This window comes from Ovis canadensis, chromosome 5 (assembly GCF_042477335.2).
Source record: "Ovis canadensis isolate MfBH-ARS-UI-01 breed Bighorn chromosome 5, ARS-UI_OviCan_v2, whole genome shotgun sequence".
In the NCBI taxonomy this organism is placed as follows: domain Eukaryota; kingdom Metazoa; phylum Chordata; class Mammalia; order Artiodactyla; family Bovidae; genus Ovis; species Ovis canadensis.
The window spans coordinates 28486019-28501744 of NC_091249.1; the positions used below are offsets into that span (position 1 = coordinate 28486019).

General features: G+C 53.4%; 1 protein-coding gene across 2 annotated transcripts; it reads right to left on the reverse strand.

Annotated features, from left to right (window-relative positions):
- Nucleotides 1–838: 838 nt before the first annotated feature.
- Nucleotides 839–15621, reverse strand: RGL3 (ral guanine nucleotide dissociation stimulator like 3). Of its 2 annotated transcripts, XM_069589272.1 has the most exons (19): nucleotides 15146–15621; nucleotides 14606–14719; nucleotides 13759–13982; nucleotides 13550–13603; nucleotides 13204–13418; nucleotides 9981–10123; nucleotides 9637–9852; nucleotides 8330–8433; nucleotides 8137–8221; nucleotides 6194–6247; nucleotides 6000–6086; nucleotides 5771–5803; nucleotides 5554–5675; nucleotides 4395–4490; nucleotides 4227–4295; nucleotides 4046–4142; nucleotides 3021–3173; nucleotides 2818–2932; nucleotides 839–1308 (listed from the first exon to the last, which is right to left on the reverse strand). In XM_069589272.1, the coding sequence occupies exons 1-19, from the start codon at nucleotides 15179–15181 to the stop codon at nucleotides 1112–1114; spliced, it is 2214 nt and encodes a 737-aa protein (XP_069445373.1). In that variant the 5' UTR covers nucleotides 15182–15621; the 3' UTR covers nucleotides 839–1111. The 2 variants fall into 2 exon arrangements, with proteins under 2 accessions (XP_069445373.1, XP_069445374.1); XM_069589273.1 differs by lacking the exon at nucleotides 6000–6086.
- Nucleotides 15622–15726: the final 105 nt, after the last annotated feature.

The window sequence follows — 15726 nt, forward strand, 5'->3', positions numbered from 1 at the left end:
AGTGCCTGCAGCTGGCCCCATGGAACTTTTCAATTACAGGGGCATTCATTTCTATTTTTTTGCCCACACCTGTTTGAATTGAGTTTTTGATCACTTGAAATAGCAAGAACCCTTATTAATACAGTTAGATATAAAGCCCATAGTTGATGTCTAGCAGAGTGGGAGTTCATAACTGGGTATTATTATTGTTGTTGCTGTTGTTGTTATGATTGTTTTTCACATGATGATATTTGTCTCAAGTCCTGATGGAATTTCATTTCTTCCCTCTCCCATAAACACAGCAGGAAAGAATTATATTACCCCAACAATGTTGAGGGACAGAGTCCTGAACCCTGTGTGTGACAGAACCCCACTCCCACCCGCTGCTGGTGTGAGCCATGCCTCACTCAACCCCTTTCTGAGGGCTCTTAGTTTGTCTTTTCTTTTTAAATTTTTATTTATTTGTTTTTGGACGTGCTGGGTCTTCATTGCTGCACAGGATTTTCTTTAGGCAGCAGGCGGGGGCTACTCTTTAGTTGCGGCGCGCAGCTTTCTCATTGTGGTGGCTTCTCTTGCTGTAGCTCTAGAGCTTGCACACTTTAGAGATGCAGCACATGGGCTCAGCAGTTGGGTTCCCAGGCTCTAAAGCACACGCTCAGTAGTTGTGGCACACGGGCTTAGCTGCTCTACAGCACGTGGGATCTTCCCAGACCAGGGATGGATCCCGTGTCTCCTATGTGGGCAGGCGGGCTCTTTACTACTGAGCCACCAGGGAAGCCCTTCTTTGCTTATTTAAATTTTTATCCTAATGAAGAGTAGACTTGGGGCATAGGCGCAGAACAAACAAGACTGACTCCTGTTTATAACTCTGGTCACTGTTTTCATCCATTTTTGCCACTTTTGGAGTGTCTCCAATAGTTACAAGGTTTCTCTGGGGGAGGGTCTGAGCCCTGGCACCCCACCCCTTTCTATAAGATGAAGCTCTCCACCAGCCACCCCATGGGCTGGTGTCTTTGGAATAGGGATCTGGTGCCAAGAGGGTCAGAGAGGTGAGGTCCAATAAAATGGGGGCGGGGGGGGGGCGGTTACAGGGTATGGAGCACAATGACCTCTACTGGGGAATTGGAGCTTTTCACAGAGGAGGCCCCTCCCTGCCTCCTGGTGATAGAAGCCAGACCCCTTGCTGCCCATGAGGCCCATATCCTGGAGGAGGGGGTAGGGAGACTGAGGTTGTGTGCTGGGCCCCCTCCTTCCGCCGCAGGACGAAGTCTCCAGGGGCAGCTGGACTCATGGCATAGAACACGTTGGCGTTGTCAGGAATCAGGAGCTCTGGCCAAGCATGGAGAAGATGGTGAAAGGCTCACACAACCTGGCACTGCCCCCACAAAGGACATAGGGAGCCTTCTACCACTCACCACGCAACCTGAACAATCTTGGACCCCTCCAGCCAGTGCTAAGCCAACCTCATTCCCCTCTCATTGGAAATCTAGACAACTCCCCACTCCAAGCCTGCACCACCTCATGTCTCCCCCACTGTGAACCTGGGCAACCTCCTCCTATTTCCCCTGGAGTCTAGACAACCTGCACTGGAAGCTTGAGCAAAGTCAGGCCTCCCACCGCGATCAACTTCCTGCTCACCCCACCCTCTCCCCTGCTGCCAACCCCCAGCCAAGTTCACGCTGCTCTCACCATAAACTAGGACAACTTCTGACTTCCCACTTCCAGCCTGTACAACCCTCACACTTGTCATGTGAACAACCTCATATATCCCTTTAGCATGTCAGTCATTTTTTTTCTTTTGGCTGCGCCACACAGCTTGCAGGATCTTAGTTCCCCAACCAGGGATCAAACCCAGGCCCCTAGCAGTGGAAGTGTGGAGTCCTAATCACTGGACTGCCAGGGAATTCCCTAGCATGTCAGTGTCTTGCCTCTCCCTCCTTTATATGTATTTTTTTCATTTCTTAAAACGTTTAATTGAAGTGAAGTCGATTTACAATGTGTTGTTAATTTCTCCTGTACGGCAAGGTGACTTAGTTATTCATACATATATATCTATGTGAAGAAAGTGAAACTGTCAGTTGCTTAGTGGTGTTGCAGCCCTGCGGACTGTAGCCTGCCAGGCTCCTCTGTCCATGGAATTCTCCAAGCAAGAATACTGGAGTGGGTTGCCATGCCCTTCTCCAGGGGATCTTCCCAACCCAGACTGAACCTTGGTCTCTTTCACTGAGGCAGATTCTTTACCATCTCAGTCACCACGGAAGCCCGCATATATGCTTTTACATACTCTTTTCAATTAAGGTTTGTCACAGGATATTCAATATAGTTCCCTGTTACCTCTCTTTAAAAGTAGACAACTTTCTACTCACTTTACATTGAACAATCTCGTTTCCTACCGTGAATTTCAGTACCACGTGGCCCTCTCCCACGCCAAGTTCAAGTAACTTCAGAGTCCCCATACCAAACTTGGACAAACTCATTTCGCCTCAGATCCAAGCCCAGACCCTCCCTTCAGTCTTGTGCTCCACGAGGTTGAGCCCAAACAACCTCACAATTCTACAGATCGAAGCCCAGATGACCTTCTACATTCCCTCTCCCACTGGTTCCCCGACAATCTCATTTCCCCATAAATCCTAGGAAGACACTTTTGGTGCCCCCTTCCCTCACACTGAGCTAGGGCAACCTCATGATCCCACCTAAGGGAGGCATCAATATTTTTCTGCCTCTTAACCCCACCCTGTTGCATCTCACCCCTACTCTGTTCCAGAACCACCCTGGTCAGCCTACCATCCTCCCCAGCCAACTGCCCCTTAGCCCAGGCTCCAAGCTGTCCTTGCTCACCCCTGTCCCCAGGAAGGACTTGGAAGAGCTGATAGTCCCGGACCAAGGGCTGGGCCACATTGTGTTTTTCCAAGGCTCGCTGGACCACGCTGGGGGCCTTGTCCTGACTAGTGAGCTGCAAAGAGAGGCTGGCAGGTAAGGGATGACCACCCAAGCCCCAAGGGCAGGGCTGTCCCCAGCAGGTCTCAGGCTCAGCTCCTCACCAAGATGCTCCGATACAGATTACCGTGGTCGTTGTCGATGCTGACCCGGATGACGCGGGCCTCTGAGCCCTGCTGCCCAGGGAGGGAGATATGAGGGCCACTCAAGGGCAGGGCCAGGGGCCAGGGGCCTGGCAGGTCTGGGCTCAGGGGCAGCTGTGGAGAGCGGGGTTGGGTGCTGAGAAGGGAGAGCATGAGGGTCCCCGCCCCTCATTGTATTCAACACATCGTCCTGCGTACCCTGAGCCTGGGGACGTGCAATTAGGGTATCTATGCCATCCCATCCCATAGATGCCCGCATCTATGCCATCCCATCACATACAGACCTTTATGCTGTTATAGAAATTGACACATGACTCGTGTTCACACACAAGAAACCCAGTGTAACCTGAGAGCAGCGAGTGCCCACATTTGCTCACACTTGTTGGATGGGCACAAGCCCATGAACACGAAATGCTCTGCACAGGGCCCATGGATACTATGGCTATTCATGCCAGCATTTTCCCTCCAGCTATGCAAACTCCTATGTTTGTGCTAAGTCGTGTCCAATTCTTTGCAACCCTATGGACTACAGCCCACCAGGCTCCTCTGTCCATGGGATGTTCCAGGCAAGAAGACTGGAGTGGGTCGCCATGCCCTTCTCCAGGGGACCTTCCTGACCCAGGAACTGAATATGTATTTCCTGCATCGCAAGTGGGTTCTTTACTGCTGAGCCACCAGGGAAGCCCATTCCTGGGAAAACACATATCCTTACAAAAGTAGTGACTGCAACCCAGAGTGCCTTGTGGGTAAGTGGAAGCTCTTGTCCAGATCTGAGCATAAGTGATGGACAGTCCTTTAAGTGGGTCCGTGGAGATGCATGCAGTTTCCCAGACATATGCTCAGAGTGCTGAGTCAACTGTGTTCATGGTCTCCTGTGCACATACCTGGCTGTGAAATCCTATGTGTGTGCGCACACACACACACACACACACACACACAACAGCCCTGGGTGCCTGCAGTCCCACGTGTACACATAGTCTTGGTACCTTGGTGCTGGGGCTCTGGGGCCCTGGAGAGGCTGGAGGACTGCCTGTAGGAGGGTCCTTGGTTCTAGGACTGGATGGAGGGGATGCTGGGGACAGACTGGGGGAGACACAGAGTCTGAAGTGGGGTGGCTGGCCTGAACTCTGACCCCTCTCCAGTCCCTTCATCAGATGGGATGCTCACCTTGAGGTGGAGGATGAGGGATCCCCAGGACTTCCACCAGGGGATGAAACTCTCTCCCGGGACAGCTTCCTGAAAATAGGGAACAGGATGACGCGAAGATCAAACCCAGACCCGGGAGCAGATCCCATCCCTGCCCACGTCACCCACCACATACTCCCTGCAACTCACGCACTGAGGCGCTTGGTCAGGCTGATTTGCCGTCGGATGCGTGGGGAGCTGGGGCAGGAGGAGGCTGGTGGCTCAATGACCCGGGAGATGCGATAGCTGAGGGGTCAAGATGTAGATGGATGGGTGGGTTGAGAAGTGAATTAGGTTCAGTTAGGAGCTGGGTGTTGGGTGTGTGTGGGGGTAGAAGGAGGGTACAGCCAGGAATTAGGCACCCAATGTCAAGATCAGGGTAATAAATGTGGGTATTACAGTTTCAGGGTCTTATCAGTGATTAGATGAGATGGCTTGATTAGCAGGACACACAGGGATTCATAGAGTGGGACTGAGGAGTCAGATTGGGTCAAGGATAGAGTTCAAGGTCGGATAATCACTGGGATCAATGATTAGGGTCATGGATTCAATAGAATGAATCCATGGTACAGTTGAATTGGGGTCAACTGAATGGGGGTCATAAATCAGATATATGTCAAAGTTGGAGTCAGTTACTCAGAACTGGGGGTCAATGATTGGGCTCAGAGAGTCAGAGGTGGGTCATGGGTCATATAGGGCCAGAGGTGGGGAAGAGAAAAGATAGGATGGTGAGTTGAACAGCTAGCTACACATTAAATGCTGAAGTCCAAAAGTCAGATGAGGGCTTCCCTGGTGGCTCAGTGCCAATGCAGGAGATACTGGTTCCATCCTCGATCTGGGAAGATCCCACAGGCTGTGGCACAACTAAGCCCAGGCATCACAACGACTGACCCTGTGCTCTAGAGTCCAGGAGCCACAACTACCGAAGCCCGTGTGCCTAGAGCCCATGCTCCACAGCAAAAGAAGCCGTTACAATGAGAACACAGTGCACCAGAAACAGAGGGTGACCACACTCGCTGCAGCTGCAGAAAAGCCCGAGCAGCCAAAAGTAAAGAAAGTTACTTTTCAAAAACATAAAAAAGAAAGAAAAGAAAGTCAGATGAGGTCAAAGTTTGGGGTCAGAGGGCAACTGGGGCCCTCGACTGGGCTGGAGACAATGTCAGGTGACAGGCTGGCGGGGGGTGAGGTGAAGGCTCAGGAGGGGATCTGGGGAGCTGGGGAGGTGCATGGGGTGTGCGGATCCGGGGTGTCATCCAGGATCAGTGGCAGGGATGGGGAGGCGCTGTCAGACCAGGCCACAAGTTGTCACCTCTGCTCCTCGCTGAGCTTGTGCTGGGCACGCAGGGCGGCCAGGATGGGCGGGCGGGGGCTCAGGCAGTAGCTCTGACAGCGTCTCTGCAGCTGCTGGATGCGGGCCAGGATCTCCCACTCCTGAGGGGGCGGCCTCTGAGACCTCTGCCCATGCTCTGCCCCAACCCTGGACCCCCTCCCTGCCTCCACCCCTGCCCACCACAGCTCCCCCTTACCTTCCTCCTCTTCTCAAAGTTGATGAGATCCCCCTGGGGACAAACTTTGTCTGAACTGGAGACAGTTCAGACTCCAAGGTCAGGGTTCGAGGATTAAGGTCAGGAGCTGGGATATCAGGAACCTCATGCACTAAGGGAGCTGGGGTCAGGGAGCACGGGCAAGGTCAAGGGTGAGAGGTCAGGAGGCCCACTGTGCTGAGGGTAAGGAGTCAAGAGTCAGGGCTCAGACCTTTAGCATATCCGGCAGGGCAGTATCCAGCATTACCAGGTCCGTGAGAAAGGTGCCAAGGTAGGGGACGGGGCCTGGGGGCAGTTTCTGTGGCCCCCAGAGCTCCAGTCACTCTCAGGCATCAGTGACCCCATCAGGCTCCACCCCCTGCCCCAGCATCCCACTTGTCTCTCATCTCAAACCACATCACTCACCGAGGACGGGCTTCCTGCAGGGGCATCCTCCTCTTGGGGCCCCTGAGTTGCCTCCTGGAAACAGTGAGAGACTTTATTTTCTTAGGTTCTAAAATCACTGCAGATGGTGACTGCAGCCATGAAATGAAAAGATGCTCGCTCCTTGGAAGAAAAGCTATGACAAACCTAGACAGCATATTAAAAAGCAGAGACATTACTTTTCCAACAAAGGTCCATCTAGTCAAAGCTGTGGTTTTTCCAGTAGTCATGTATGGATGTGAGAGTTGGCCCATAAAGAAAGCTGAGCACCAAAAAACTGGTGCTTTTTAACTGTGGTGTTAGAAAAGACTCTTGAGAGTCCCTTGGACTGCAGGGAGATCAAACCAGTCAATCCTAAAGTAAATTAGTCCTGAATATTCACTGGAAGGACTGATGCTGAAGCTGAAGCTCCAATACTTTGGCCACCTGATGCTAAGAATTAACTCATTAGAAAAGACCCTGGTGCTGGGGAAGGCAGGAGGAGAAGGGGACGACAGAGGATGAGATGGTTGGATGGCATCACTGACTCGATGGACATGAGTTTGAGCAAGCTCTGGGAGTTGGTGATGGACAGGGAAGCCTGGCATGTTGCAGTCCATGGGGTCGCAAAGAGTTGAACATGACTGAGTGACTGAACTAACTGAGGGGGAGGAGAAGCACTGAGTAGTCCTAGGGTCTCTTTGACCCCTCCCTCAGGGAAGATACCTCCAGGACAGCCATACCCAAGGGAAAGTGAACAGGGGGGAGGAGGAGAGAGCAGATAAGCAGCAGGAGGCACGCCCCACAGCGGATGATGAGAGATGGGGCTTGTGGATGCCGTGGACCCCAAGGCTGGCCTATAACACAGGTGAGAATCCTTGTACCTGGCGACCCCTCCCAAGCAATGCCCTGAACTTTGCCTTCACAGCATTGTTCTGCCTGGTAATTAGTGATATAGTTGCTGGGGCAATTAATTGTGTGTGTCCCCATCGGGGGCCTGAAGCCCTCCAAGGGGAGGAAAGTGTGTTTGTGTCTTTGTGGCTGAGCCTCCTGGCAACTGCCTGGCACACACTATGTGCTTAATGCAGAGTTCCTTGAGCTCGCATCCTTATTTGAGACATTTGTTCGCTTTGTTTACTGATCAGCTACTCTGGGCCAGGCACTGTTTGGAGTGCTGGGGAGGCAGCAGTGAACAAAACAGACAAAATTTCTGACAGAATTTCATAGAGCAGACATCAGCCATGGCGAAACAGCAACAACCAAGTTAGATGTGTAATCTAAGGACAGGCAGAGATAAGGGCAATGGGGCTAGAGTGGAGCTGTGGGGGCTATAGGGAGGGCCTCTCAGAGGTGGGGACACTGGGGGAGACACCTGCAGAGGGTGGGAAGAACGTTCTTGGCAGAAGAACAGACTTCCAGTGCCATCTATTCTGCAGTTTTTGACTATGCTGCAGTATGTGCGATCTTAGTTCCCCGACCAGGAATCGAACCCATGTCCCCTGCATCAGGAACTCAGAGTCTTAACCACTGGACCACCAGGGAAGTCTCTATTCTGGATTCACCCCCCAAGAACCAGCACCTAATTGCAGTCAGAACCTAAATCTTGCCTGCAGTAAGTCAGACTCGTTGGCACACTTTTTTTGTTTGTTTTGTTTTGCTTATCAAAGTCAAGTCCTTAGCACAATTTTTTTTTCACTCTTTGCCGTGACTCTGACCTTCAGTGACCTTTTCACTGTAGCTTCTGGTATTTGCTGAATGAGTAACTAAGGCAGCCATCAAGTGTGAGCTCTGATGAGGGCAACAGAAGCAGCAAAAACACAGGGCTGCCTACAAACAGGAGGAAGGCCATGCTCGAGAGGCATGGGAAAGGACGCTGAGTGTTACGACAATGACAAGCAATGGCCCCTTCCTGGGCCTGGGATCTGCGGGGCCTCACCCACCCGTACCTGGGAGAGAATCTCTCTGCTGCTCAGATGGTTGTTCTCATCGGAGAAAATCTGGGCAAGTTTCCTGAAAGTGGATAATGGTTCCCTGGGGGGGACAGGAGAGGAGTCACGGGTGGCTGTGGGAAGAGTCAGAGCGGGGATGCGGTGGGCGAGAGGTCCCGCCCCAGCGCCCCCACCCCCAGTCCCTGGTCACCGGCTCACGGCGCCCCAGCTGCGCTTCAGCCTGTAGATGGGGTTAGACTGCAGGGCGGACAGGATGGCGCGCAGGGAGGAGAAGTTCCGCAGTTCCCGGCAGCGCTGGGGGGCGGGGTGGATGGGGTGCTGGTCACACCTCAAACCTGCCTGATCCCCAAGTATGATCCACCTTTGATCCCGTGACTTGTGACCCCAGGTCAAACCCTTACATCTCACCCCACATCTGACAAGCTACCCGGATTTGGCCTTTTCCCCGACCTACCTCTCCGTACCCTTTGTCTGACCTTGGCTTTCCGTGTCCCCACTCCTTACTTCTCCCTGGGCCCTAGATGGACCTATAGCATCTCCTAGTTCCAGACTGCTCATCCTCAACCTAAGTCTCACTCCAGGTGTCAACCTCTGGTCCCCTTGCCTTGCCTCGCCCCCACTCCCTTTCCTGGGCCCCAGTGCTACTCTTCCTCTCTACCCAGAGGCTCCTGCCCCACCTCCACTGGGCTCTTTCAAGACCTCCACCTCCTTTTCTTGGCTTGGTACCAAGCCTATTCCTTCCACAGTACACCCATCCCATCCTTGTGGTGGTGGTTTAGTTGCTCACTCCTGTCTGACTCTTTGTGACCCCATGGACTGTAGCCTGCCAGGCTCCTCTATCCATGGGAGTTCTCCAGGCAAGAATACTGGAGTGGATTGCCGTTTTCTTCTCCAGGGTATTTTCCTGACCCAGGAGCCAAGCCAGGGTCTCCTGCACTGCAGGCAGATTGAGCTACAATAAAGCCCATACAACTGAGCTACAATGGAAACCCATCATCCCACCCGTATTATTCCTTAACCAGCACGGAGTACTCTCGGCCACTCCTTGGCCTTCGAGGAGGTCAAACCAGTCAGTCCTAAAGGAAATCAGTCCTGAATTCATTGGAAGGACTGATGCTGAAGCTACAATATTTTGGCCACCTGATGCGAAGAACCTGACTCATTAGAAAAGACCCTGGTGCTGAGAAAGATTGAAGATGGGAGGAGAAGGGGACCAGACCACAGAAGATGAGATGAGCAGCTTAGGGAGTTGGTGATGGACAGGGAGGCCTGGCGTGCTGCATTCCATGGGGTCGCAAAGAGTCGGACACGACTGAGCGACTGAACTGAACCCTCTGCGGCTCAAGGCCACGTGCTGGACTTTCCCTTAGGCACCTCCCAGCCTCAACCCTCCGCTTTTCCAGAGACCCGTCCTTGGCCTTCCGCCTGCCCCCAGCCTCTCTCACTGAGCCTCGGCTTCGCGCATGTCTTGCCCCTACTCTCCCGCCAGAGACGCACCTGAGCTATGCGGATCCACTTCTCCAGCCGCTGCGCCCTCTGCGGGGCGGCAAGGCCCGGTTCCCCCAGCACTGAGCCCAGCACGCAGCCGGTCACTGTGTTGAACTGGGTCACGGTGGCGCGCACAGTGGGGGCGATGCTTGCGGCCCCCGGCCGGTCCCGCTGCGACCACACGGAGCCCAGGCACTCGAAGGGCCGCAGGCGCGAGAAGAGCTCCTGAGCAGGGGGTGGAGGAGGGTGGAATCTGAGCTCAGAGGGATCTCCCCCAACTCCTCCTCCCTCCCCAACCCGATACCCGTCCCCTATCCCAGCCCCTGCCCGCGCGGGCCGGCTCTGATACTCACCACGTCCATCAGGGTCAGCTGCTCCGCCACATCATCTACACTGAAGTCCAGAAGCTCAGGGCCTTCCCACACGAGGCCCTCCTCGTTTTCCAGGCAGCCCACCGGGGAGTCTGGGCAGAGGATCTGGGCAGTCCCAGGGGGTCCTGAGGGAGCATTGACTAGGTGAGCTTAAACGCTCAGTCCGACTGTAGGCCACCAAGCTCCTCTGTCCACGGGATTCTCCAGGCAAGAATACTAGAGTGGGCAGCCATTCCCTTCTTCAGGAGATCTTCCCCACCCAGGGATCGAACCCTTGTGTCCTACATCTCCTGCATTGGCAGGCAGTCTTTACCACTGAGCCACCAGGGAAGCCCAACCATGTGGTTAAGGGAAGGTTAAGACATTGTCTTAATGTCCCAAGTTCGAATCCAAATTGATCCACTGGCCTAGCTGTGTGAATTAAAACAAGTTTTTAACCTCTCTGTGCCTTGGTTTCCTCATCTGGCTTTTTTCAAAGTGTCCAAGTGTGAAAACATTAATTCATTATTAATTCATCAAAAGTATGGATCAAAAAAATCAAATGAGATCACACATACCAGACTCCTATAAAGTACTCAATAAATATAAATTATTTTTCTCAAGGTCGGGGGGAGGGGGGCGGGGTGGGGGGGTGGTCAATGGTGGCGCCCCCTAGGGGACACTTTGGAAATCCAGACATGCATAGTGAAGAATCGTTTAACACCCAGCCTCCAAATTTGTGTCCTTAAAAAACCTGCTTACAATAATCTGCACCTAGAACCCAACTATCTTGCTCATGTTGCTATTTAGTCACTCAGTCGTGTCCAACTCTTCTGTAACCCCGTGGGCCATAGCCTGCCAGGCTCCTTTTGCCCATGGGATTTCCCAGGCAAGAATATTGGAGTGGGTTGCCATTTCCTTCTCCAGGGGATCTTCCCAACCCAGGGATTGAACCTGTGTTTCCTGAACTGGCAAACGGATTCTTTACTATTGAGCCTCCTGGGAAGCCCAGTCTTGCTCATAAACACTAATCATTTTGGCTCCAGGAATGCAAGGACTGTGAGAGCCTGGACTTTGTTTTATATGGAAATTGCAAGTGTTCACCATTTTGGAAATCGATGTCACGAACATCTGTGCTATGGCATCTTTGTCGTTGGTACACTCCCCTGCATTAGTCTGTGGTTTCCATACTCACTGTGATGCTATGGCAGGTGAAGGCACTGGTCAATCCATTATGTCTTCTAGCGAGGCATGCCCAGACACTGACATACCAACATTGCTGTGTAAATTGCTTTTGTCTTCTTTCTCCTTCCTATTACTGTTGCAATGTATTATTATTTTTAAGTTCAGTTAATTACCTGTTGTTCATTTCATATTTGGACAGGTGGTATTGCAAAATATTAGTTTTAAAGTGAGCATAGGAGGGACTTCCCCAGTGGTCCAATGACTAAGATTCTGCACTCTCAATGCAGGGGTCTGTGTTCGATTTCTGGTCAGAGAACAAGATCCTACATGCCTCAACTAAGTGTTCATCTGACACAACTAAATATTTTGCATGCCCCGAGGAAGACTGAAGATTCTGCGTGCCACAACTAAGACCCTGTGCAGCCAAATAAATAAATATTTTTAAATTGATAATTGTTGAAAATAAGTGAGGGGTGTGTGAGTGTTCTTTACACTACTCTCTATTTCTGTATGTGTTTGAAATCATGGTAAAAAGTAACCCCCAAATAAACATGTTAAAGTTCCCAGAGCCTGGCATACAGTTGGGATTCAATAAATGTTCATTTTTCTTCTCTGACCTCAAATACTCACAGTTTAGGCTAGCCTTTTCAATAGAATTTTTTGCAGCAGTGAAAATATTTTCTATCTGTGCTGCCCGATGTGGTTACTGATCACTAGAAATGTGGCTAGTGTGACCAAGGAACTGATTCTAATTTTTATTTAATGTTAATTAACTTCAATTTCAATAGCCGCATGGGGCTAGTAGCTACCTCACTAGTCTGTGCAGCTTGGATGACTTGGAATAAGCTGGAGAAATCTTGAAGGCAAAGGAAGAAAGATATTTAGTAACCAAGAGAGAAGCCGAAGGGATAAAACATATTTAAATAGCTGAGACTTTGTCTCTAGGGGAGAGAAGTGGCTGCTACTTTGTAAAGCAGAGAGAAATGTGGCCAGATTAGTCTGAAGATTAAAGAATGGATTAAGGTTATTAAGCTTTTGTGATAGGGATCAGATCAAACACAGACGGGTGAAAGATGATATTTTATAAGCAGGATGCAATTATTCAATAAATAAACCCATCTTGTAACTAACTCTGGGGACAGAGTTGGGGACACGACAAATGGATGCTATGAAGAAAAATAAGGCAGGTAAAAGGACTCAGAGTGGGAGGCTGTATCTGTTGGGAGGAGATCTGAGAATGCACATCTGAGCAGGCGACAGTTGAACAAAGGTTTGAATGAAGTATGTGGATATTTTTCCTTCCTTCCAAAGCTCTCTACAACAGAGGTTGGCAAGCTCAGCATGTGGGATCTTAGTTCCCTGACGAGGAATTGAACCTGCATCCTTGCACACGAGTGCAATGTATTAACCACTGGACCTCCAGGAAATTCTTGGCAAACTTTTCTATTAAAGGCCAGATAGTTTGCTGACATCCAACAATAATGAAAATAATACTATTTGCCAAGCCTTCATTGGGTTTCCCTGGTGGCTCAGATAGTAAAGAATCTGCCTGCAAAGCCCTCATTACTTATTTACTTGTCCACCAATTGTCTTCCCCAGGGAACAGGGAGCTCCTATCAACAGTTTATTTGTTGAATGAACAAAGCCAATGTGGTAAGTACTGTCATTGCCCCCAGGAAACAGGCTCAGAGAGGTGAAGTGACTTATTCAAGGTAGCACAGTCAGCAAATGGCAGAACTGGGATTTGAACCTAGGTCTCTGTGGCTCCTAAGGCAAGTAGCAATAGGATGATTTGTAGCCCAAAACACAAGATATCCTGACCCCATGATGGAACATCTTTATAGTTGTCATGTGTTGGGTGGGGGAGGTGAGGGATAAATGACAATACTGGGTTATTATTCTCATTTTATGGGTGGGGAAACTGAGGCTCAGACAGGGCTAAGGACCTTGCCCAAGATCTGTAGATCTTCCAGAGGGGAGAATATCCCTGGGGGAGGGAGAATGCCTGCTCAGGACACTATCACACCCCCAGTCCGCTCACCTGCCTGTGTCTGGGACTGCTCCTCTTCCTCCTGCTCTGCCTCAGCCTCCTTCAGGAAATCTCCTAGCAGCTTTTCGGCCTCCCGGGCCTCAGCCCCTGATGGAGCTGCCCAGCCCAGAAAGCTGCAAACACTGCCTAGGTCCGAGTGGGCAGGGGGATCCCAGAAATCCTGAGGGTGGTCCCGCAGCCATGAGCCCAGCACCGACACCACAGCCCTGGCCAAGAGGGGTGGGACCTCAGAGCCCATCCCACAGTTCCAGACTCGGGAGCTCCTACATTTCAGATCCGATCTTTGACCTCTGCCCTCCGCCCCCCCCCCCCCGCCCCCACCCTGTTGGAGGCAAACCTCAAGTTCTTGTTGAAAGTCAGATCTCTTCCTTCTGTTTTCTTGATTTCTACCCTGGAAAGACACCCCCACACCCACATCAGGTGAAGAAGGGAAGGGCTGGAGAGGATTCTGGGGGGAGGGGAAGGGGGAGGGCTCCGGAGAGAGTAGATCGAGCATCCAGGCGAGAGTCTGGGGTGGGCACTGGAGAATCTCCCGTTGGTACTGACCCGGGCGGGAGTGGCGGCGCCGGTGGCGGCAGGAGGAGGCCCAGCACACGGTCAGTAGGCACGAAGGCCCGGTGGGTGGCCAGGAAGGCAGGCACGAAGCCTGGGTCCTGCTCGGGGTCTCCCGACACCAACTCCCGCACTAGCCGCTCCAGCCGCGCCGCCCTCAGCGCCCGCACCTTGCTGGTGCGGTAATGAAGGAAGGTGTCGGCCGCGGGGCTGGGGGCCTGCGGGCCAGGGGGACCGCAATGAGACACAGAGGAATGGGCCCCGGCACCCATCTCCCACGTGTCTTTGGGGAGCACCGCTTTTGCACCTGACCCTGTCTATTTCTGGCTACCTCGCTCCCTTACTTCATTATTATGTACCGTGTATAAACGACACCCGAAGCCCGCCCAGAACAGCCTCTACCGCCCAGGCTACGCCCGCCCTCTGCTCTATTCACCGGTCGCCCCCACCCCCCAAAGCCCCACCCCCATCCCTACCCCCAGGCTGCTCTCAGCTCTCCCGCCTCGCTTCACTGGCGCGTTCCCGAGCTCTTCGCCCCACCTTGCCCTCGCCCGGCCGCTTCTAAAGACCCCTCCTCCCTTTCCAGCTCCGCCCCACTAAACCTGGCTTACCTAAGCCCAGCCATCCAGTTCAGTCCCCAGGTCCCGCTGAGCACCGCGGTCTCACCTGGCCCCGCCTCCTCATCTACCCCACTCACCTGGCCGCCCCTAAACCCCACTCCATCCTTACCAGGTCGCCTCTAAGCCCCGCCCCTCCTTCGGGCCCCAGTCCCGCCCCTCCATTCAGCCCCGCCTCACCTGGTCGCCTTCCGCCCCGCCCCAGCCTCCTACCCCTTCCTCACCTGGGTGCCCTGGGGCCCTGTCCCCGGACTCGAACACTGACTGTGCTGCCGCCGCAGGGAGACACTGTACACCGCGCCGTCCTCGGTCTCCTCTCCCCAGTCCTGCAGCTGCGCCTGGACACGGAGGCGGGCTCAGGGCGCGGCAGAGGGAAGGGTCCCGGGACCACTGCCCACCTCTCCAGTGGACTCAAGCCTGGGCCCTCTAGTTTCATCCTCCCTTCCTGGCCCAGGCTCAGGGAAATCCCTCGGCGCCGCGGGTACCCTCCTCTCTGGTCCTTGGAAGGATGGGCTGGCACTTTGGCGTCCAGTCTCGAGGAGTCTGTCTATGATCTCTCCCATAGATGCTTTCAGAGACTCCCCGCGAAAAGGAACCAGCCATTTCACTGGGTCAGGGGCCCAGAGGCCCGAGGTAGGAACCCCCCAGGCTGTTCAAAGGAGCCTAATTTGTGGAGAGAGTTCAAGGGTACGGTTGGGAGCATGGAGTTTCTGGATCCTGGGGTCGCCAGGGATGTAGGATCCTGGGACTCCAGGTCCCCTTACCAGGGCGAACTCCTTGCCCGCTGCTGTGCGGTCCATGGTCCGCGCTCGGCCCGCTCTGCTGCACGGCTGAGTGAGGCGGAAGGGCCGGCTGGGGAGCAGTGGCGGGGCACTGGGCCGGCGGGGCGGGGCGGGGCGGATGGGCCGTGCGGGGGCGGGGCGGAGTGGACCCACAGTTCTCGGACGCCCCTGCCGGACCCCAGCGCCCAACCCAAGCTCCTGGGAAGCGGTCCGGATTCTCCCGATAAACGTGTGTGAATCTGAGCCCCGGAGAAAGGACACCTCTCCCCACCAGGGGAAGGGTATTTTTGTGTGTCCCCAGGTGTGGGGGAGTTAGTGCGCATAGCTAACACAGGGACAGGTCTGCGTCCTCAGGAAGGGAGTCCCCTTGCTCAGATGGGGAGGGCTGGTCTGCCCCAGGTGTGGCGGTATCTCGTTTCTCTGGAGGGGCGGAGGAGACCAATCTGTGTCCTGAGCCCTGGGAGTCATCACTCCCGGGTCGGGTCGGAGGCGGCTGAGGCTGTGGCCCTGGATTTGAGAGGCAGCCGTCTATGGGGCGGTGCAGGATCAAGGAAAGGCGAATA